At 40.7% G+C, this 22129-nt stretch overlaps 1 protein-coding gene across 1 annotated transcript; it reads right to left on the bottom strand.

Annotated features, from left to right (window-relative positions):
* Window positions 1-6103, bottom strand: LOC121740927 (mitochondrial import receptor subunit TOM40-1-like). The gene is made up of 11 exons (XM_042133586.1): window positions 5843-6103; window positions 5007-5088; window positions 4778-4877; window positions 4605-4700; window positions 4436-4486; window positions 4272-4337; window positions 2347-2448; window positions 1433-1501; window positions 1256-1339; window positions 543-638; window positions 1-428 (listed from the first exon to the last, which is right to left on the bottom strand). Exons 1-11 carry the CDS (start codon window positions 5976-5978, stop codon window positions 372-374), a joined length of 939 nt encoding a protein of 312 aa, XP_041989520.1. The 5' UTR covers window positions 5979-6103; the 3' UTR covers window positions 1-371.
* Between the last annotated feature and the right edge of the window lie 16026 nt (window positions 6104-22129).

Below are 22129 nucleotides of genomic sequence, written 5' to 3'. Positions count from 1 at the left end.
TCCACGATGAAGAGATTCCAATTTAGATCGAAATACTCAAATGTGTATAACTAGTAGTATCACCTTAGCCCCATAGAGCAAATACAAGGCAATGATTTATGATGTAGTACTTCAATCCAACCACAGAAGAAAATCGTTCTCTCATTCATTAGCTATAGAACAAAGTTGTCTCGAATAAAAGTAATACCGCAAACCTGCAAAAACCATCTACTAGCAAATGCGCTGCAGCAGATCTCACTGCTAATGAATAAGGTCATTTGAGCATACAAAACTGACTCCAGTTTTAAGAGGAGAGGGATTGCCTAACTCCTCCTGCTCACCTTGTAATTATCAGCTTAATTTGAGACTCGATAACGAATATGGTTCATGTCCTATTCTCCCACTGTCAAGCCGAAGCCAAACTTGTAATCCTTCTTTCGGTGATCTATCTGCAAGAGACAATTTTTTAAAACATTAAGAAAAGCTTATATTGGGACATAGAAGTCAAGAGTATGAGAGAGTCTGGAGGGAGTGGGGGAGCTTGTTTATCCCGTTATACTCACCTCTGCAGAAAGAAGAAAATTGAGGCCCATATTGAGTCTCTCTTCGAGGAAAGCAGACACTGAACCGTTGGAGTCAATCTTTCCTCGCAGGCGGCACTGCCAAGAAAAAGAGCCGGTTAGATGCCATCTCTATTTGAACAATGTCACACTAAGCTAATTAGAAATTTCAGGCAAATATTGAGTTTCAGAAAAGCACATCTGACAAGTTGGTTTATCAGATTAAGCAAAATCAGGGATGTATTTTAATGGAAATAAGAGCCATTTCAACAAGCAATATGTGCAAGTGGAATAAATCCAAAGCAGGATCATTAACGAAAGAGGGATAGCAGTCAATTGATAACTATACCTGTAACAACAAACACAACATTCAGCTTAAGCTATCCTATTGAAATTTGATGGTCAATTACACCTAGAAAACTCTCAGCTTGATGATAAATGCATTAGAGGGAATGGCATTATGATCTAACAGCATCGATACCCACTAACCACCAACATTAAAGTTTATACATGAGCACTCTTAGGATAAAGTTTATGTACATCTGATAAAAGAATTATAAGTTGGTCTCTTCATACATATGATTTCTACAGCTATAAATGATTATTAGACCCCACAACAAAGGGTATTGCAATAATAAAATGAATGCAGCTATCCAACCACTAACCTGTTTATTATTACATCAAAATTAAACTTTTATTATTGAAACAAATGTTACCTGCCGAAGAATGTAATCATAACCAACACTGGATGTGACATCCCCAGACATATAGTTATACATTAAGTCAGTTGCCAGAGAAACCTGAAGGAAAAATAATTTGACATTAAGTATGCAAACATGGAAAAAAAGAAATGGAATCACCATATTCACTAACAAAGAATAAACTCAGATGACCTTGTCAGATACTTTCTGAACATAGCTAAGGGCTACCATCCCAGTGCTGGCAACTTGCCCACTTGCGACCTGAAATTGAAACAGGAATATTAATTTACATCTTTTAAACCATAAGTAATCATATATGGCCCAACAAAGAGGAAATTGTAGGAGTCGCTGGTCAAAGTTGTAACTACTCTCAGGGGAGGAAAAGTTAGGGGTAGCTAACGCAGTTATTTTTCAAGCTACATTTCACAATTGAGCAAATACTTCAATCATTCACAATATGCGGGTCAGATTATGTCTTTTCCATGGGTGATCGGTGATCCTCACAACCAAAATAAAGTCGTTACACATTCTCAAAAGTTGAGCCTTTGCTTAAGGCTTTTTAGTCCTACAACTTGGCCCAAAACAAAAAAAAATGAATATATAGAAAATTTGTTATGATATTCAGAAGTTCACAAAAGGAACTCTTGATCGACTTGGCCTGCTAAAAGGTCCAGCTAGATCTACTTCCGCAAACAGATACGAATAGAGACGATATCTCATTGTTCTGCAGAAGTAAAGTAAAATAATGGCAATACAGACTACTTTTTAGATGACTTTATTTTTTCATATGATTAGAAAAACTCATCACCAGTTCAGCCTCTAAAATGTGCAGCTAGAGCCACTACCCCCACAAAATATGCAAAACGCAAGTTTCAATATGGCCACAGCCACGTGAAGGTCGCATATGAATAAGTTTCAAGGATGCTACCCAGTCTTTCCATATCTCAGTTGATATAATCACCACTAACAAAGGATTTCTGTGCTTAGCTCCTTGGGAGGACACAGATGAAGCACATCAAACATATGTATGCAGACAAAAAATGATAGTTCACAATTAAATGTGTGTGAACTGTGAAGAGAACAATATTGCACATAAAAAAAGTTACCATCTTGTCAGTGTTATAACGTGCCGCATAGCCAATGCCAGACTTCCGGTGTTGACCAGCCCAGAATACTTCACCACCTAAAGACAAATTACGGGTCACGCTCTGCAAGCAAACATGAGAAGAATCGGTCATTATAACAGCAATGTGACTTCATATTCTCAAGCCATTTATAGAATTAACTGTAGCTGAAAAAAATGTATTACGACACTAATATAAGAATGACGATCTTCATAGCCAAAAACGCATTTAGTCGATCAATTACTGTAAATTCACTGGGTTCTGAGAGAGAAAACATGTAGATACTGGAAAGTATCTCAGTTGCTAGAACACATGCTTATGAAGGAGTTCTACAGCCATCAATGTTTTGGTCAGAATGGAAGGAACTTCAAAAATCATTCAGATTTCATCTGTCCACCTTTGGACAGATGGGTGGAGGGATTTTTGATCTGGTAGATATATTTCCACGTTTGTAGATCATTTTTCACTTTCTCGGTCACAGCAATGGAACTATTGATGTCTGTTGGTTAGCCAATAGGTCTTCTCTAACTTTACATAATCACGGATTTGTTGCTTTTGATACATTTATTGAAAGCAGCATTACTTCTTAAGGTAGTGTCATAGTCCAGGGTACTGAAAAACTAATTAATAGCTTATTATTTAATTGATCTACTCATAAATCCCTATTACCAGCATATATATTTTAATATAAGATCCATCCGCTATATTAGTTCCATATGCTGAAAAACAACTACGAAAAAAATGTGAAAGATAATTTAGCCCAATGAAGCATAAATTATCTCCAATCTCCATAATATTTCCCATAGAATTAGTGCAAATGTCCTGAATGATAAACTACATATTGGTTCTTCAGACTATTAAACTATGTTTCCATCTCTACTGGATTGTTGAGATTAAGTATGAATAAACTCCCCAAGTCTTCCACAAATCCAGAAGCAAAGTATGGCATAAAGCAATAACTGTAGCATATTCTAACCAGTGTTGTTAGGGTCGAGGGGCGCACCGGGTCGATGAGGTGAAAATTCGGGTCGCGGGTCGACGAGTCGACGGGGTCGAGAGACCCACAAAGCTAGGTTAATTTTTTTGCCTTTTAATATTAAATAAAATAAATATATTGCTCTAATGTTTATAATATATCAAATAATATAAATGTAGACGCAATTCATGTGAATAGAGATAAAATGGAAAATAGAAATGATCAAAATATCAAAACAATTCATAAGTCATAACACAATAAATAATTGAAACCATTGTCTGAAAATATCAAAACAAAGGAATATATGAAGGGTGGCAGCAAAAGATCTTTGAATTGTTTATTTGTTTAGGAGTGAAGAGGCCGAATTCTAAAGTGTAGAAAGTAGGTTTGAAAAGTTTGATGTGGTGCATGCATATATATAGAGAATTGTGATTGAGAGAGTCAGAAAACATGTGAGAGATTTGAGAAATCAGAGATAGCATGTGTTTAGGGCGACCCAGGCGACTCACTCGACCCAGGCGACCCAGGCGACCCACTCGACCCAGGCGACCCAGCGGCGACCCTGTATCTCGATCAACCCACCCATGTTTGGGCAGTGATGGTCTCGACCCAGGCGACATTTTGACAACACTGATTCTAACTATAAAACTGAGCAGGCCTATATAATGATCTAACCCCCCATACCAGACACTTGCTAGATCAGCTAACGCTTTAGAGTTTAGGCCAATAACTCACACAAAGAGATTTTAAAGCATGATAAAATTATGATAAAATTGTAATCTGCTGGAATAATGGAAAGTATACCTCGGGTATTGATGTTCTCAGATTTCAAAAGGTTAGTACAAATACACAAGCTTCAAGCGTCTACTGCTTTAATAGTTTGATTGATAAGCTAAGTAAATGCCTTCCGAAACAGAGTCAGACTGTTTACCTGTATGTAACTTGCACCAAGTAGGGCTCCATTTCCTACTTGAAACTGAGTCCTATAATCCGAACCCTGCATCAATATTATGATTACTGAGTACCACTGTGACAACCTCAAGGAAGAGAATGAGGAATGATAACACATCAAACGATTAAACACACAATAATTACCTTATAATCAAAATTGAACATGCCATGAGACATATGAGGCTCGTTGGTAAGCTACAAAAAAGAAAACAGTTATTATAATCTAGTTTCATCGTATAAAATAAGAAATACGGATAACCCTTGGACAGCTGCCAACTTAAAACACTGTGGACGAATTAACAAATATGCCTACTTGAGCATTGCCCTTCAAAGTAAGATTATCAGACAAATCGCATTTTAGTCTTGCATTTAGCCTGCCATCTGTCATCACCCTCCCAAAAAGCATCAACTGCAGGAAAAGTAATGACCCTTTATTAGCCAAACTAGACCTTTCGTAAGTAAAAAAACATAGCAGACAATGATTACCTTTGGGTCTATAAAGTTGGTCCCAAATTCATAATTAGCAGTGGGGATTTTAATTGTCTCGGCAGATTGAGCAGGAATCTCAGTAGGTCCCATCATCACACTGAAGGGAGATGAATTAGCTCTTAAAACAATAATAAACTAAGGAGAAAATGGATGGCAACGAACAATACACATATCTAATATAAAGAAAATGCACTCAAATTGTACAGCATAAGAACAATAGTTTCACCTGTGGCTGAGAGAAAATTTTTGATTGAGTCCTTTTGTAAAATCAAATCGCAATCCTTCAAAGAGTTCTGGCTTCAACGACACTGGCATTTACAAGTTCCATACAAAATTTAATTATATCACATCATCACAAGAATGAATACAACCTGGCTTTATTATAGAAATGGAAAGTAATTTCCTATGGAAGTCCCTATCTAGGCAGTGAACTTTAACCGTACATTCCCATTAATTTTCAGATACAAGCAGAACCACAACTGGAAAAAGAGGTAATAATGAATTGGTACGTGTAATATGTCAATCAATGACCATGCATGATGCCTATGCCAAGGGCTCTGTTCTGCCAGTGGCATCGGTAATGGGTCTGACTCTGAACTACAAGTTATATGCCATTGCAAATTGCAACCTTAGAGTGGAAGGTCACAATGAATAACACGGTATGTACCTCTTTACAAAATTAAGCAACATGCAATTTAACTTATGAATCTAAAGCGATATTAATAACATAGCAAGAACTATGCTCTTGCATCAAGCTATTGTGAATGGTCTGGCTGCTCGCATTTTTTGTTAGATGCTTCTTCAACAAGCACTTTAAAGCCAATGAGTTTACCAATGAAACTGGACTACTAAGCTAGGGTTTTAGCACAGCCCCAAAATAAGAGAATAGACCACTTCCTCACACTAATACATGTCAACATTAATTTACAACCAGCAACAGAATCAAGGACAATAAAAGCAGACAATAGAACTAACATTCAAACACATGATGCAGCCATTTTGCAAAACCCAGTCCATCAAATCTCAAATAAAAGAAATAGAGAAATGATAAGAAGCACTAACTGAGTGCCTCGCGATGAATTTCTTCGTAGGGAATGGGGCAAGGAAGATTAAGGTAATCAACTTTAGGCTGCTCCGCATCTGAACTGGAAGCGGCGGCCGCTGGCGCGGCGGGGGACGGAGGAACGAACGCTGCCATTTCCAGCTAATATGATCCGATGCCGGCGAAGTGGAGTTCCTTTCTCCGATTGAAGGGATTGAAACAGGAGTAGAAGAAGAGCGGTGCTACTACTTCTCCTTCTTGCTCAGCGAGAAAGCGGCTATTTAAATGCGTACATGAGCTAAAATACTTTTTCCCCAAAACGTAAAACCCTTAAACCCACCTAATCGGTTTTGACCCGACCCGTTTATAATTAAAATGGGGATTTTTTTAAAAATCTATCATAACGTATATGTTTGAGAACAGTAATGTGAAACTATTATACTGACGGTGAACCAATGTTTATTTTTATTTTAGATTTTTTAATTCTTTCTATTTTAATTACTCCCTCCGACCACAAAAAATAGTCTTATTTGTAGACGACATGAGTTGTAATGATAAATTAGTAAAGTAAGAGAGATGGAGAAAAAAATTGATAAAGTAGGAGAGATAAGTAGATAAAGTATGAGATAGGAGAAAAATTAGTAAAGTATAAAATATAAACTTTCTATTTTTAGAAATGAGACTATTCTTTGCGGACATCACGAAATGGCAAAATAAGACTATATATACAAAACTTATCATATTTGGACTATGCAATAGGCTAAGTGGGAGAAGACATAGAGATCAACGCATATAACCAATAGAAATCATAGCATAGATAAAAAAACTCATACTTAGACTATACAATAGGCTAATTGGGAGAAAGAAAGTGCATGCCACACAAAAACAAAATCCAAAACACAAATCGACACATAAACAAAAAAATAAAAATAAAAACCAATCTCAAAGTTTAAACGACATACTAAAAGAAAGAAACTAACTTGTCGAATTTGTAAATTACTTCCCTCCTTGGCTCATTGTGATCTTGGTGCGATATACTATTGCTTTCCTAGGAAATGTTGGGTTGCTCAATTTCGTCCTGTCTCTGAGCGTCAGCTCTCTTCTTCTGCGCCCATTTTCTGACTTCCTTATCCATAGTTGGTATTTGTCTAAGAGCATCCACACCGGAAAGCAGGCTCCGTCCGTCCGTCCGTGCCGCTGGCAAGGACACGCTTGTCCGCCGCTGCGCTCTTGCCGCTGGCACGGACGTGCTCTTAGCTAAGAGCACGTTCGTGCCGGCGAGCAGGGCGACGTGACACGTTTCTATTGACGTTTGCATTTTCTTTTTCTTTTTTTTAAATCGAAAATAATACCAAAAATTAAAAAAATAAATATTTTCGGATTCCCAAAAATATACAGATTTTATTACCATTTTTTTAAAAAAAAATTTGAAGATTTTTAAAAAAAATTTAATCCCAAAATCATATATAAATACACACATTCATCATCCATTTGGGCGAAATTCGGCCACGAGTAGTGGGTTTTTTTTATTTTATGAATTTAATTATGTAATTTTAAATTTTTAGGATTTAAATTATGTAATTTTTAATTTTAAGACTTTAATTATGTAATTTTTAATTTTTAGGATTTTAATTATGTAATTTTTAATTTTTTTGTAATTTGTAATATTATTTCAGTTATTTTTAATGAATTTTAATTTTGTGAAATTTTTTTTTATTTAAATTGAATAATGGAATGGTGGGTCATTGTGCTCGTCCTTGCGGAAGAGCATGTGGGTGTTGTGCTCTTGCCTAAGAGCAGAGAGTAAAAGTGGGGTCGGGCCCACATCCGTACTCGTTGGCAAGAGCACGAATGTGGATGCTCTAAAAATTGCTGAAGTCGTCGATTTTCCACTTCTCATGCCTAATATTCCATCTTAACCACAATTCTGTTGGAGCATCCACTTCGTTAGGAATGACGAACTTCTTAAAATTTCCAATTTTAATTCATTCCACCCAGCAATCGACCCAATCCGAAGGTTCTTGAACCATTCCGACGCATCTCCAAACAGACAATGCGGAAAAGCTAATAGTTAGGGTGTCCACAATGGTGGCCCTTGAAGGCCACCAAATGTGGCCCGGCCACCATTCGTGGCTCTCATGTGGCCCTCCGCAATGGTAAAGTAACAAAATTAACAAAATTAACAAGGGCCACCAAATGTGGCCCTCTATAAAAAAAATTAATTTGTTTTCTTTTTTATTGTTATTTTTAATTTAACTATGTTAAATTTTAGTAGACTAATAAATTGGGAAATAAACATAATTTAATAAAGTTACGAATTAGAGTCAAATTTTCGTCGTACTATTGATAGGGGAAAATTCTACAACGAAATTTTTTAAAAAACACAACATAAAAAGATTAAAAAACGCCACCGCTTCCTACTCGGTGGCGTCATCGGAATCCGGCACATCTTCTTCACCACCTTCTCGCCCGCCGCCACCGCCCCCACTGCCGCTAGCTTCGCCCGTCTCTGACCCATCGGAGAAGCCGAACCCCGATGGTTGGTGAACTATGTTCCTCTGCTGGGATGACTGGCCCCGGAATTGGGGCGATTGCGGACTCCACATCGATTGGGGAAGTTGCCGTATCCCGAGTCTCCGTACCTCGGGGAATCACCATCTCCACCTTGCATTTTTTGTAGGGATTGGAAGTGTAATGAAGGGATTGGAAGTATAGAAAGAAGTGAAAAAAATGGAAATGGAAGTTCATATTTATAAAAAATGTTCGAAATAAAAAAATAAAAATAAAAAATTCGGCGCCCAGCCGCGAAACGCGGCCCGCTGCAGTGGAGGGCCGCGGCTCACACGGCTTAGCCGCGTGAAGGCCGCGGCCGCGGCTCGCCCTCGGCTCTCGGCCCTGCGCCCCGTCTCTCGGCTCTCTGCAATGGGAGGCCGCGCACCGAGCCGCGGGTCGCGGCTCCCCCATTGTGGACACTCTTAGAACTTATTCTGAAACTCTATCTTGCTCTTTCTCATGAGGCATGCTTGTCTAAACATTTCCAAAGTTTTCCAATGACTTGTCTCCTTCTCCCCCAAATATTTCCACTTGGTGTTCAGAAACCTCCTTCCAATTTCCACCCTTGGAGTATATTGGAGTATTTTCTGATACACTGTCCATGTGTTGTCGTTACTCAACTTATATTTGATCACCTACATCGGTATTTCCTCCTGAAGCCCTTCGTCACTTGCTCGACTTTATTAACAGAAAGGATTTCATTTGTTTTCACAAACACCCTCTTCTCATTCCCGGATTTCTCATTTATTTCCTTATTTCCTCCCTCCCCACTTTCGAGAGCAATTTTAATGACCACGACACTAGAATTCTGATAATTTGTTGGGGGTTGTACAGTTGCACTCAAGGGGTGAGAGATGATGCATCCGTTGCTGTTATGAGAGCTTCGGTTGGTTCCGCATTCAAATCAGTGTCGATCTTGTTCACCAAACTCCATTTTTTATCCATGGTTGATCGTGACCTGGGAGGGTTTAAGAATGAGAGATTTCGGAATAAGGGATTAAATTCGCTGATCTTTCGAAATTTGAGATCTTGGCATGCTTATTTTTCAGAATAAGGGATTTCTGATTTTTTTAATCCTTTTTCTATTCTTTTTAATATTATTTCCCCCAGCCATTTATCAGTTGCCTAAATTACTGGTAGGATCGTCGACTGCAACATTAGTTTGATATTATCCGCTTTGGGTCTAGCCCGCACGGATTTGTTTTTGGGTCACTCCCAAAAGGCCTCAAACTAATTGGGGTTGGACAAAAATTATATACACCTTCAAACTTCCCTCACTCATCCGATGCGGGATAGGTTTGTAACCCAACAAACCTCCCCTCAAACCGAGACCACATCGGGAACGCAATCGACACAAACATGGGTCGTTCCAACCCTGGCCCCTGGGTCATCCTGGGCCCGACTCTAACCCGAGTCCTTCAGGGCCCGACCCTAACCGGGGCTCATCCAGGCACAACCCATAGCCACCTGGGCTCTGATACCCCTTGTTAGGATCGTCGACTGCAACATTAGTTTGATATTGTCCGCTTTGGGTCAAGCCCGTACGGATTTGTTTTTGGGTCACTCCCAAAAGGTCTCAAACTAATTGGGGTTGTACATGAATTATATACACCTTCCAACTTCCCTCACTCATCCGATGTGAGATAAGTTTGTAACCCAACAATTACCCCTCAAATATTTTACCTAATTTCTACAAAATCATAGATCCAGCCATTTCTACAAAGATTTGTCCAGCCTTTTTTTTAATCTTTCTCCTATATAAAAATAGTTTAATATTTTAAAATTGATTATTACATCTATGGAGAAGAAAATTTTTTAGTCCCTTCAAATAATAATTTTGTTCAGGACAATTTATCAATCACCTTTAACTAACAACTAACAAGCTATGCTAAGTGAAAAAAATAGACAACTTTTAATCGTATACCATCCAGAAACATATACTACTTACGAGTATTTTTTTAAATCCAAAAAAGAACATATTTATATAGAAGAGCAACCATTAAAACTACTCTTCCGTGATTACTTCCACAAAAACATGGATTTAAAATCATAGTTTCACAAAAACGGCGCTGATTTTGCAGAAATTAGGTAAAATATTTGAGGGGTAATTTAGGCAATTGATAAATGGTAGAAGAGAAATAATAATAAAAAATAATAGAAAAAGGATAAAAAAAATCAGAAATCTCTTATTCTGAAAAATAATCATGCCACGATCCCAAATTTAGAAAGGTCTACTAATTTAATCCTAAATTTCGAAAGGTCAGCGAAATTAATCCCTTATTCCGAAATCTCTCTTTTAAGAAGCAGGGGAGGGAAAAAACTGTGGAATAACATTAGGAAGTGTGATCGTGACACGACCGAAGGCACGCCATCTTCGTCGTCCGCCACAGACTCAACTTGAGGCACATTATCCTTGTCCTTCATCGTGGAGCTCGTGTCGGTGGAACTTTCACCGGTGGTGACCGAAGACGCATATAACCAAATGTTAATCTTTGTTTATATCGAGAATATTGGCTAACAGATAGACAATGTCGACCTTGATTTCAAAGAGATTGTCACCACTTAACTCCTCTCCATCTAACACATTCACCATATACTGTACAACACCATTAGCACCCTCTTCGTCGACCAAAGCTTCATCCTTGTCGTCCACACCTATCGGAGGCGCCGCAGAACTCTCATTGATGGTGACCGAAGGCAGAGATCATCTTCATCTAAGAAAGGGAAAGACAAAACTCACTTTCGCGTCTCCAAATGAGACACGTGTGTTTATTTTGCGTCTTAATAAAGGCGCATAAATGAGACAATAGTTTTATGTTTTATTAATTGAATAAAAATGTTTTCTCCTTATGGAAGGAGGAAAATAAATACTTCTTTCATCCACAAAAAGTAGTCTCGTCTTTGAATTTTCATTCGTTAAAATTAGTCTCATACTACTTAAAAAAGGAAAGTTATTCTCACAATTTTTTACTCATTTCTTTAATCTTGAGTTCTCCTACTTTTGTCCACATTTTCTTTCTCTCCCCGACTATACCAACTTTATATTTTTCCTTCTTATACTTTATCAATTCTAGACTAAAACTTTTATCGTCCACCGATGAGACTATTATTGATGGACGGATGGAGTATAATATATAAATAAAAATAATTATTAAAATATAATGCATTTCAAAAAAATATACCAGCAAAATAAAAAAATATTTTTCATATGCTACCTAAATGATTAATAAAAAATAAATTTTGTCTCCTGGAATATTCACATCATTTATATTTGAATATTCCAGGAGACAAAATTTATTAATAGCATAGACCCTTAAGTTTGCTTCTCCAACCACTTAAACATTCAAACAATTCATTTTTTAAAGACGTGCTATTATTTGGAGACGGCAAAATTTACTCGCATCTTTCCCTTTCTTGGATGTGAAAACAAAAGTTTGTCAATGACTTAATTCTTTCCCCATATGGCCATATTCATCACCCTCTTTGATAATAATGCCCTTTTTTTATACTAGTACTAAAATTAAAATGTAAGGCCATCCGCAATGGGCGGACGATGGCACGCCCGATGGCGCGCATCGTCCGCGCCATCGATCGTCCGCGCCCATTGCGGATACGGACGATAGGTCGCGGACGATCGTCGCGGCCGATACTAAGGGCGCGCCATCGTCCTCCCCATTGTGGCGTACACGGACGATAGGTCGCGGACGATGGCACGCGGTTTGGTTGTTTTATAAATAGAGTTCATTCGTTTTACATTTCATGCGCGTTGGCCGGGTACAGAACCCGGCCAATATCGTTCGTTCGACACCAACGCCCAATATCGTTAGTTTTTTTTTTTGTAAGTTGAACGGTGTAACTTCTTTTTTTATTAATGTGTCCCCGATTGTTATTTCGACCTTTTTATTTACTCGTTATTAATTGTTAGTTGAAAACATTTAAATCAATTAAACAAATAAATAAAATGATGATGTGGCGCGCCATAGGGCGCGCCTTAGGGCGCGCCTTAGGGCGCCCCACTGCAGGTGGGGAGGTAGGAGGATAAAACTGCTGACGTGGCGCGCCATAGGGCGCGCCTTAGGGCGCGCCTTAGGGCGCCCCATTGCTAATGCCCTAAGTGTACAATGTACATGCTATCGTAGTATAGCTAAAAATAAGTGCGAGTATTCAATGATAAGGACTAACAGTCAAAGTGTATAGTAGTCAGATGTTATATTATTTGAATAAATCTCATAATTGATTTAGTTTTTAACTAAATAAAATAAATAATTAAAACAAAAATAATTACTCAAGTTATTAAATATGACAGAGAAAAAATATCCAATCAACAGAGTCTATAAGCGACATCACAGCTTGGCTCCGCGAAGCAGCGATGGCGACACATAGGGCGGTGCGGCAATAATTATCGTCAAAATAATTTAATGCTTTGTGTAATTGATAATTTCGATTTGAAAGACGGTTATATTTAAATGTTGTTGTGCTTTAACACCTTGTTAATGATTATATTTTTTAATTCTGGCTTATCCATACTTTTTACTCCGTATAAATTTATATGCATGGGTCGATTTTCAGTTCATTTTTTGGCAAAAGTGAACCAAACCAAAAAAAAACTGAAATCCTGTGAAATCTAAACCGGAATTATAAAAACCAAAATTTCATAAATATATCCACAAAATTTGAAAAATCAAAATCCTAACAAAAATCAGAACCCGGAAAACCAATATTGTATATCTAAAAAAAGTGAAATTCAAAAATTAAGTTTATGTAATTAACACAAAAATTATACAACCATTAACATATCCAAATAATTACAATCTTTATATCTAAATATTAGTATTGCATTTATTAATACAAAAAATTAACACAAATAATGTTTATTAAAAAGAAATATAGTTTTTGCATTTTTTAATCTGAACCGAATCGAAAAACTGAACCAATTTTAAATTTCGAATTGATTCGGATCGGATATTCGATTTTGGTTATTTTGGTCACCCCTATTTCTATAACAACATTGAATATATAAATTAATAAAGAATACTAGTATATAGTACCAATATTTTCAATTTAAAAAAAACCGTACCGTATACCACTGTTTGTATTTAATATTATAATTTAATAATAAAATAATATAATGGGTGGAATAGCAATCCCTGCTGTGCTATAGCCATAGCAGGGGATCCAAACCCGTTTGTAATTGCATTTTAATTCGTACGTTTCAGCGGGAATGGATCCCCTGCTGTGACAAAATCACGGCAGGGGTTGCTGTGGAACAAAACGCGGCCTCTTGATCATTAAACGCAGGTAAACTTCTTCTCCTCCCTTCTTCTTTCATTTTCTATTAAGTGTTTATTTTTTTTTATGTTTTCTAATATTCAAAAATAAAAAAAAAAGATAGAATAAAAATGTTGAAAAATATAGTCAAAGACAGAACCAAAAGCAAAAGAATGTAAATAGATTTCTAATATTCAAAATATATTTAACGCAAAGAATAATATGCTTAACAGAAAATGATATTGGCTATGCTTAATAAAAAAATAAAAGAAAAGAGTTATCTAGGTTTAATGTTCAAGAGGCTGCGTTTTGTTCCTCAGAAACCCATCACAGCAGGGATCCATTCCCCGTTTCAGCGGCACCTTGCTCTGCAATCAGTCTGATGGGGTACGTACTAAACAAGCCCAATAGCAGTGACGGCCCATCAGCCCAAAGCCCAAGGAAGAGTATCAGTTCGGCATTACCAAAGAGTTCGGCCCCAGCCTACAGCTCGGTAAAAGCCGACCAATCAAGCTCTACTCTCAGATCGGCAAAAGCTGCTCGGCAATAGTTCAGCAGTTCGGTCTCAGTATTCAACCGAACTGGGAGATAGTGGACCCATGCAGGATCTCATGACCTCCACGACATCCACGACCTAATTAGTGATGATGTAAGCCACGACCTAATTAGTGATGATGTAAGCCACGACCTAATTAGTGATGATGTAAGCCACGACCTAGTTAGTGGTGATGCAAGCCACGATCTTAGTTCAATGTATAAATAGAACTTAGATCAGATAGACAGGGGAGAAAAAAAGCTCTCTAGACATCAAAGATCATATAGCAAGTCTGTATTTGTAAGCTGTAAACTAGATCAAGCAATACAATCTTGCCCTCCTTTCTTCCCGTGGACGTAGATTTACCTCAGTAAATCGAACCACGTAATTCCTTGTGTCGTGATCTATATTTTCTTTTACCCGCATTTGTCACCATCAAAAATTCGCCCAATCATCACTGGCGCCGTCTGTGGGAACCAGAGAACCAAATCTGTGATAAAAGCGAGTTTTTGATCCTCTTCCACCAAAAAAATGCATACCAGATCACATAACACCCATAATACCGTTCGTGATAACCATGAGGAAGCTAGTCCAGCCCGCAGGTCTGGAAAACAGCCTCGGGAGAAATCTACTTCCAGTTCTCACGGAGAAGGAACAAGCCGCTCAAAGACTCATCGCACCGAGTCTTCCCAGCAGCCCGATTTGAACGAGGCTGTCAAGTTGTTTTTGGCCGAGAAGCAGGAAGAATTCTTAATTTTCCTGCAAAAGGGCCAAAAGCCGGAGACGAAAACGGTGGATTCTCCCTCCTCATCCAGACATGAAAGTCACTACCGCAGTAGTGCCGTGTCTTCCAAGAAGAAGAATCCTCAACCCCGACATGTTCCTGTTCCTCCTCGGTACCGGAATCACAGGAGAACTCCATCTCCTCCATACCGAAGAGATGTCGGGTTCGCCATGTACGGAGCATTGAAGACTCCGTTCTCGGACGATATCACCCGAACTCCCTTGCCACAGAACTACCGAACTCCGTCGATGACTTATGACGGGTTAGTGAATCCTCATGACTTCCTGGGACGCTATCAGTATAACATGGCGAACCAGGGTCTCAATGAGGTCCATATGTGCAAGCTGTTTCCCGAGCTGCTTATCGGGAACGCAAGAAGGTGGTTCGATAGCCTCCCCCAAGGCAGCATTAGATCTTACCGAGATCTAATGGATGCTTTCCACAGGAGGTTCTTTCAGAAAGCGGAAGCCCGAATCACTTCGGCTCAGCTGCTTTCTATACGTCAAGGTCGCGACGAAAAGATCAGCGACTTTATGACGAGATTCCACAAGGAATGCCTACAAGTAGATGATCTCAATGATCTACTTGTCATTTCGGCATTACAAAATGGAATCCTGCCCGGAGCTCTCTACAGAAAGCTCGTGGAATGCAGTCCGCAAACAGCTCAAGAGATGTGGGACATTGCGGACCAGTTCTCCCGTGCCGATGAGGCAGACCGTCGCAAACGGTCTTTAGACAGCTCATCCCGAGGAGACAGGAGGAAGCCCGATCATAGCGATCAGGGACATCCTCGCCGAACTCCTTTTGGCGATCAGGGACATCCTCGCCGAACTCATTTTGAAAGGATTCAAAGGACTCCGGTGCAAGACCGATTGGGGCCACGTCTCAATCCTGAGAAGCCGCCCGCTCAGTTCGTACCATTGAACAAGTCGAGAGCGGAAATTTTCGAACTGCATTCCGATATGTTCGAAAAACCAAAGCGGATGGCGAAATCGGCCGCGCGTCGACCTCAGGATCAATATTGCTCCTTCCATCAAGACCACGGTCACGATACCGAGGAGTGCCGACATTTGGCTGCAGGTATTGATGCTCTTGTGAAAGCAGGGACATTAAAAAAATACCAAAGCAAGCAGCCGAAAAAGAACAAAAAGCAGAGAGGTGCGAACTGCGCTCCTCAGGATCCGAAAAAGCAACAGGACCCCGAAGATGATGACGAGCTGCAATATGATGGAGTAATCCTGACTATTGATGCTCTCCCTGTCGGGAAGACTAAATCGTCCTTGAAGTCAGAGCGCAGAGGTTTCAATCGAGAGGAGCCAACGCATAAAAGGCTGAAGCAGGACGAAGTGATTACATTTTCAGATGCAGATCCCGTCCCGGCCATCTCTCCTCATCAAGACGCTATTGTCATCCAAGCCGGAGTGGCAAACAAACTGATCCACAGAGTGTTTGTGGATACCGGAGCGTCAGTCAGCATTCTTTTTAAAGAATGTTTCGATAAACTAGAAGTAGATCCAGCTCGGCTCAGTCCGGCTCCACTTCCTCTGAAAAGTTTCGCCCAGGAGGACACCCGCCCTGAAGGTATTATCAGCCTTCCGATCACGGTGGGAAAAGCGCCTACAAGCTCCAGTACGATGATCGAGTTCTTTGTGGTAAAAGCTCGGTCCCCGTACAACATCATCTTGGGAAGAGACTGGCTCAACGCAGTTCGGGCCGTTTGCTCTACTTATCACCTCACCATCAAGATTCCCACTAAAGGTGGGATAGCGGTCATCCGAGGTGATCAAAAGAGAGCAAAAGAGTGTCTGCAGATTGCGCTTAAAAGTGCCGAGCAATCAGATCGGCATCATCAAGCATAGCAATCACAGCAGCCGGAGTCAGAGGCAAGCGAAATGACCGAAGTCACACCAGAGTCGAACTCAATGACCGTTCAGTTATACGAAGATGATCCATCCAGAACCGTCAAGATCGGTTTCGCGGGAACGCCTCTACTCCGGGAAAAGACCATCCAGCTCCTCAAGGAGTACAAAGATGTCTTTGCATGGTCTCCGTTGGACATGACCGGAGTGCCCCCTGAGGTAATCACTCATCGGTTAAATATTGATCCTTCAGTCCGGCCTATAAAACAGAAGCAAAGACTCTTTGCGGCAGAAAGAAATCAAGTCATCCATGACGAAGTCCGCCAATTACTGAAAGCGGATGTATTATTCGAGGTGAAATATCCTTCTTGGGTGGCCAATCCTGTGATGATCAAGAAAAAAGAAGGAGGATGGCGGATGTGCATAGATTTTACCGATCTAAACAAGCACTGTCCTAAAGATTGCTATCCCCTTCCGAACATAGATAAAAAAGTAGAAGCTTTGATCGGCTTCGAAATTTTCTGTTTTCTTGATTTATACAAAGGCTACCACCAAGTTTTAATGGATGAGAATGATGCTTCAAAAACGGCTTTCATTACTGACTTCGGCATCTTTGCTTATAAAAAGATGCCATTCGGTTTAAAGAATGCCGGAGCCACATATCAAAGGATGGTAGATAAGCTTTTTCGGCATTTGATCGGAAAAGAGGTTGAAGTGTATGTTGACGACATAGTCGTCAAAAGCAGAAGCACTTCAGAGTACGAAGACAACCTCAAATCCACCCTCGACGTGCTCAAAAAAGCCAACCTCAAACTCAATCCCCAAAAATGTACCTTTTTGGTAGATTCGGGAAAGTTTCTGGGTTGTTGGGTTTCAAAGGACGGACTCAAGGCAAATCCCTCAAAAGTTCAAGTTGTTCAGAACATGGCGATGCCGAAGTCCATACATGATGTGCAAAGACTAACTGGATGTCTAGCCGCACTGAATAGATTCCTTTCCCAAGCAGCCGAAAAGCAACTGCCGTTCTTCAAAGTGTTGAAAAAGGCACCAAAGTTTGAGTGGGGAGCCGAGCAGAAAAAGGCTTTTGACGAGCTCAAAAGTTATTTAGCCAAGCTTCCAATTCTCTCTGCTTCAACAGATGCCGAAGTGATATTCTTATACTTAGCGGCATCAGATCAAACCATTAGCGCGGTGCTTGTACGAGAAGAAGGCCTAAAGCAGCTTCCCATCTACTTTACAAGCCGAGCATTAAGAGGTCCAGAAACAAGGTATCAACCTCTGGAAAAAATTGCTCTGGCGTTAGTAAATGCAGCAAGGAGACTGCGGCCATACTTCTATGCTCACAAGGTATGCGTCTTAACCGATCTGCCACTTCGGCAAGTTTTGACCAAGCCAGAAGCATCAGGCAGAATCGCCAAATGGGCCATAGAGTTGGGAGAACACTCAATAGAATATCTACCTCGGAAAGCCATCAAGGGACAAGCCTTGGCAGATTTTCTTGCAGAGGCAAAGTTCGATCAAGCAATCCCTGTTATTGCCGAACAGAAAAATCCTGCCAATGACGAACTAACACAGCCCCAGGAATCCGAAGTAGAACCGCCGGACTGCTGGAGTGGATTCGTAGATGGAGCTTCGAATAAGACGGGAAGTGGAGCTGGTATTCTACTTATCGCTCCCGACGGACACGAGGTAACTTATTCACTTCGGTTCTTATTCCCAACTACTAATAACGAAGCCGAATACGAAGCCCTCCTTGCCGGACTTCAATTAGCGCAAAGTCTATTTGTCAAATCTCTCAAAATCCATTGTGATTCACAAGTCATAGTGAATCACATGCTGGGTACAAGTGAAGCCCGAGATGAGAGGATAAAAAATACTTGGACAAAGCGCAAAGCATTAGCCGAAGTTTCTCTTATTTTCGGATAATCCGCATTCCCAGAGCGGAAAACAGCCGAGCAGATACTTTAAGTAAGTTGGCCTCATATCCGAGCTCAAAGGTGGAGGAATTACTACACCGAAGCATTGATGAAGCTGAGGTACATTCAGTAACCAGCTCGCCGAACTGGATGACGCCGATCTTACAGTATCTAGATCAAGGACAACTGCCCGAGGATAAGAGAGAAGCTCGGAAAATCACATGCCGAGCACTTCGGTATGAACTTCATGAAGGAGTCCTATACAGAAAGTCCTACCTTCAACCGTTATTGCGATGTGTAGGACCAGAAGAGACGGACTACATCCTTAGAGAAGTTCATGAAGGATCTTGCGGTAGCCACATCGGAGCTAGAGCTTTAGCTAAAAAAGTTCTGAGATGGGGATATTATTGGCCAACTTTGGTACAAGAAGCAGTGCAGCTCGTCAAAACATGTACGAAGTGCCAAATCCATGCAAATATCCCAAGGATGCCGCAGACCGATCTATGTGCTATGCAAAGCCCTTGGCCTTTTATGCAATGGGGCATAGACATAGTAGGACCACTACCACAAGCTCCTCGGCAAATGAAATTCCTTATCGTTGCCGTGGATTACTTCACGAAGTGGGTGGAGGCTGAACCATTAGCTACGATAACGAGCTCGAAGGCATTGGATTTCGTCTGGAAGAACATAGTGTGCCGATTTGGCATACCCCACATCCTCATTTCGGATAATGGGACTCAGTTCACCGACAAGACATTCAAGAATTGGTGCCAAGAGCTGAATATTCAACAGCGGTTCACTTCGGTCTCCCACCCACAAGCAAACGGACAAACGGAGGTAACAAACCGTATCTTGGTGAAAGGGTTAAAAGCTCGGTTAGAACAAGCCAAAGGACAATGGGTAGAAAATCTCCCTCAAGTCCTATGGTCCTACCGAATTACACCCAAAACCTCCAACGGTAAAACTCCGTACAGTCTGGTGTACGGCACTGAAGCCGTGATTCCGGTTGAGATCGGCGTACCCAGTCCCCGAACTCTAAATTTCTCCTCAGAAATGAATGATGACGGACTGAGAGCCGAACTAGATCTGACCGAAGAAAGAAGAGAATTGGCCTGCATAAAAGCAGCCAAGTACAAGGAGCAAGTAGCCCGGTATTATAACCAAAGGGTGAAAAAGCTGCAATTTCAAGTGGGAGATCTCGTCTTGAGAAACAACGAAGTAAGCCGAGCAGAAAAGCTGGGCAAACTCGAACCCACATGGGAAGGTCCATATCGGGTGTCAGAAGTCCTCGGCAAAGGGTCTTACAAATTGACTCACGTGTCAGGAGAACAAGTACCCCGAACATGGCACATTTCCAACCTTAAGAAGTTCCATTTGTAAGAGACAGTCCGGTCAGTCAGTCTTGTGTCTAGTTCGGTCCTAGAGGTATGTGCTTTCTTTGTTTTTTACTTGTTCTTTGTGCTTGTTTTATAAAAGTTTAAAATCTTGTTCGTCCTTTTTATTTGTCTATGTGCGTTTTGTCTGTCTATGTGCGTGTCGTCTCTTACAAATGTTACTGAGGTATCTTGTTCTTCGAAGGCTGATCCCCTTTTTAGAACATATATAAGCCAACGATTGTGAGTCCAAGCTTCTAAGGAGGATACAAGACCACAATTCAGCTTAAGAAACAAGCAGTTCGTCTGAAACGAACTGCAACAAAGGGAAAGTCCGATCCACGCGATAAAACTCGCCGAATTAGGACAAGGGAAAGTCCGATCCACGCGATAAAACTCGCCGAATTAGGACAAGGGAAAGTCCGATCCCCAAATTAGGACAAGGGAAAGTCCGATCCGAGCGATAAAACTCGCCAAATTAGGACACAAGCTTAGTCCGGTCAAAGAAATTTACTTCATAAGACCAAAGACGAGTCCGGTCAAAGAAGTTTACTTCATAAGACCAAAGACGAGTCCGGTCAAAGAAGTTTATTTCATAAGACCGAGGACCAAGTCCGGTCAAAGAAGTTTACTTCATAAGACCAAAGACGAGTCCGGTCAAAGAAGTTTATTTCATAAGACCGAGGACCAAGTCCGGTCAAAGAAGTTTACTTCATAAGACCAAAGACGAGTCCGGTCAAAGAAGTTTATTTCATAAGACCGAGGACCAAGTCCGGTCAAAGAAATTTACTTCATAAGACCAAAGACGAGTCCGGTCAAAGAAGTTTATTTCATAAGACCGAGGACCAAGTCCGGTCAAAGAAGTTTACTTCATAAGACCAAAGACGAGTCCGGTCAAAGAAGTTTATTTCATAAGACCGAGGACCAAGTCCGGTCAAAGAAGTTTACTTCATAAGACCAAAGACGAGTCCGGTCAAAGAAGCTTACTTCATAAGACTGAGGACGAGTTCGGTCAAAGAAGTTTACTTCATAAGACCGAGGACGAGCACGATGAAATTTTTTCGCTGAGCTGTAAATACGCAGTGATAGAAGCGAAATGAAAATTTCATTTATTAAATCTTGTTCGGCATATAATTCTGCTGCCCTACGAGAAGGCGTTACACCATTACAAAGGACTATTCTACTGTCCATGGTTGCTAAAGTTGAGCCATCTATTCACAAAATCCTCGTGAAGCCGAGTTCGGCCATTCCGGGCAGCTGAAGAATAAGCAGGTCGACGAGATGCTCTAATCGACCTACCGCCTCTTCCCTGAGCCCGGGAAGCTCTAGCACCTCGGCGGCGAAGAGTCTCTTCACGAATCATTTGCCGATCTTGCTCACTCATAGTCACCGCTCCTCTGCGAACTTCAGTCCGTCCTCGTCTTGACGTCTCCGGCTGTTCCTGAGTTCGTTGCTGACTTGGAGTAGGGTTTTGAGCAAGTGAATCAGGGGTTTGAGCTGGAGTGCGACCATCTGTTGGCGGGAAATGCCTAAGGAATCTCTCGATTGAGGGACGCCGGGAAAGAATGATGTCGTACCGAGAAGCCCAGCGCCGCAATGGTTTCACGACTTGTTGGCAAGCCGAGCTCTCCAGCGCATTGTTCCTCCGGAGTACATGATATTCCTCCCACAGTTCGTCAACTCGTTCCTGAACTTCAGAGATGGTCATTCCCCCGCGCCTGCAGATGAAATCCTCATACGCAGTCCTCTCAGCGACGGCAGTGTTCAGCTCGGCCTCCAGATCTTTCTTTTCGGACTCTAAGTCCTTATTGTCGGCCTCCAGCTTCACTAAACAAGCCAAGAGTTCGTCATTCTTCATCTGGTCAGCTATGGCTTTTTTCTCAGCTTCGTCTAAAGCGGAAGAGTACAGCCGCTTCCAGTGAAGTACCTCCAGCTCCTTAAGAGTTAAGAATACAAAGCAGCTATGTCAGTTCGGCATTTCATTTTACTGAGCAGGTAGTAAACCACAACAGGAGTAAA

Source organism: Salvia splendens, chromosome 7 (assembly GCF_004379255.2).
Source record: "Salvia splendens isolate huo1 chromosome 7, SspV2, whole genome shotgun sequence".
Lineage (NCBI taxonomy): Eukaryota > Viridiplantae > Streptophyta > Magnoliopsida > Lamiales > Lamiaceae > Salvia > Salvia splendens.
Note: the sequence above shows the minus strand (reverse complement) of the source record. Positions and strands in the feature narration are given on the sequence as shown.

Excerpts from the sequence above, each read along its gene's own strand:
- LOC121740927 (XM_042133586.1), bottom strand. The coding sequence starts at position 5,978 with ATGGCAGCGTTCGTTCCTCCGTCCCCCGCCGCGCCAGCGGCCGCCGCT. Across the intron at positions 1,502-2,346 it reads GTTATAACACTGACAAGATG|GTCGCAAGTGGGCAAGTTGC; the intron begins GTAACTTTTTTT and ends TTTCAATTTCAG. Across the intron at positions 639-1,255 it reads ATGATTACATTCTTCGGCAG|TGCCGCCTGCGAGGAAAGAT; the intron begins GTAACATTTGTT and ends TTTTCTTGGCAG.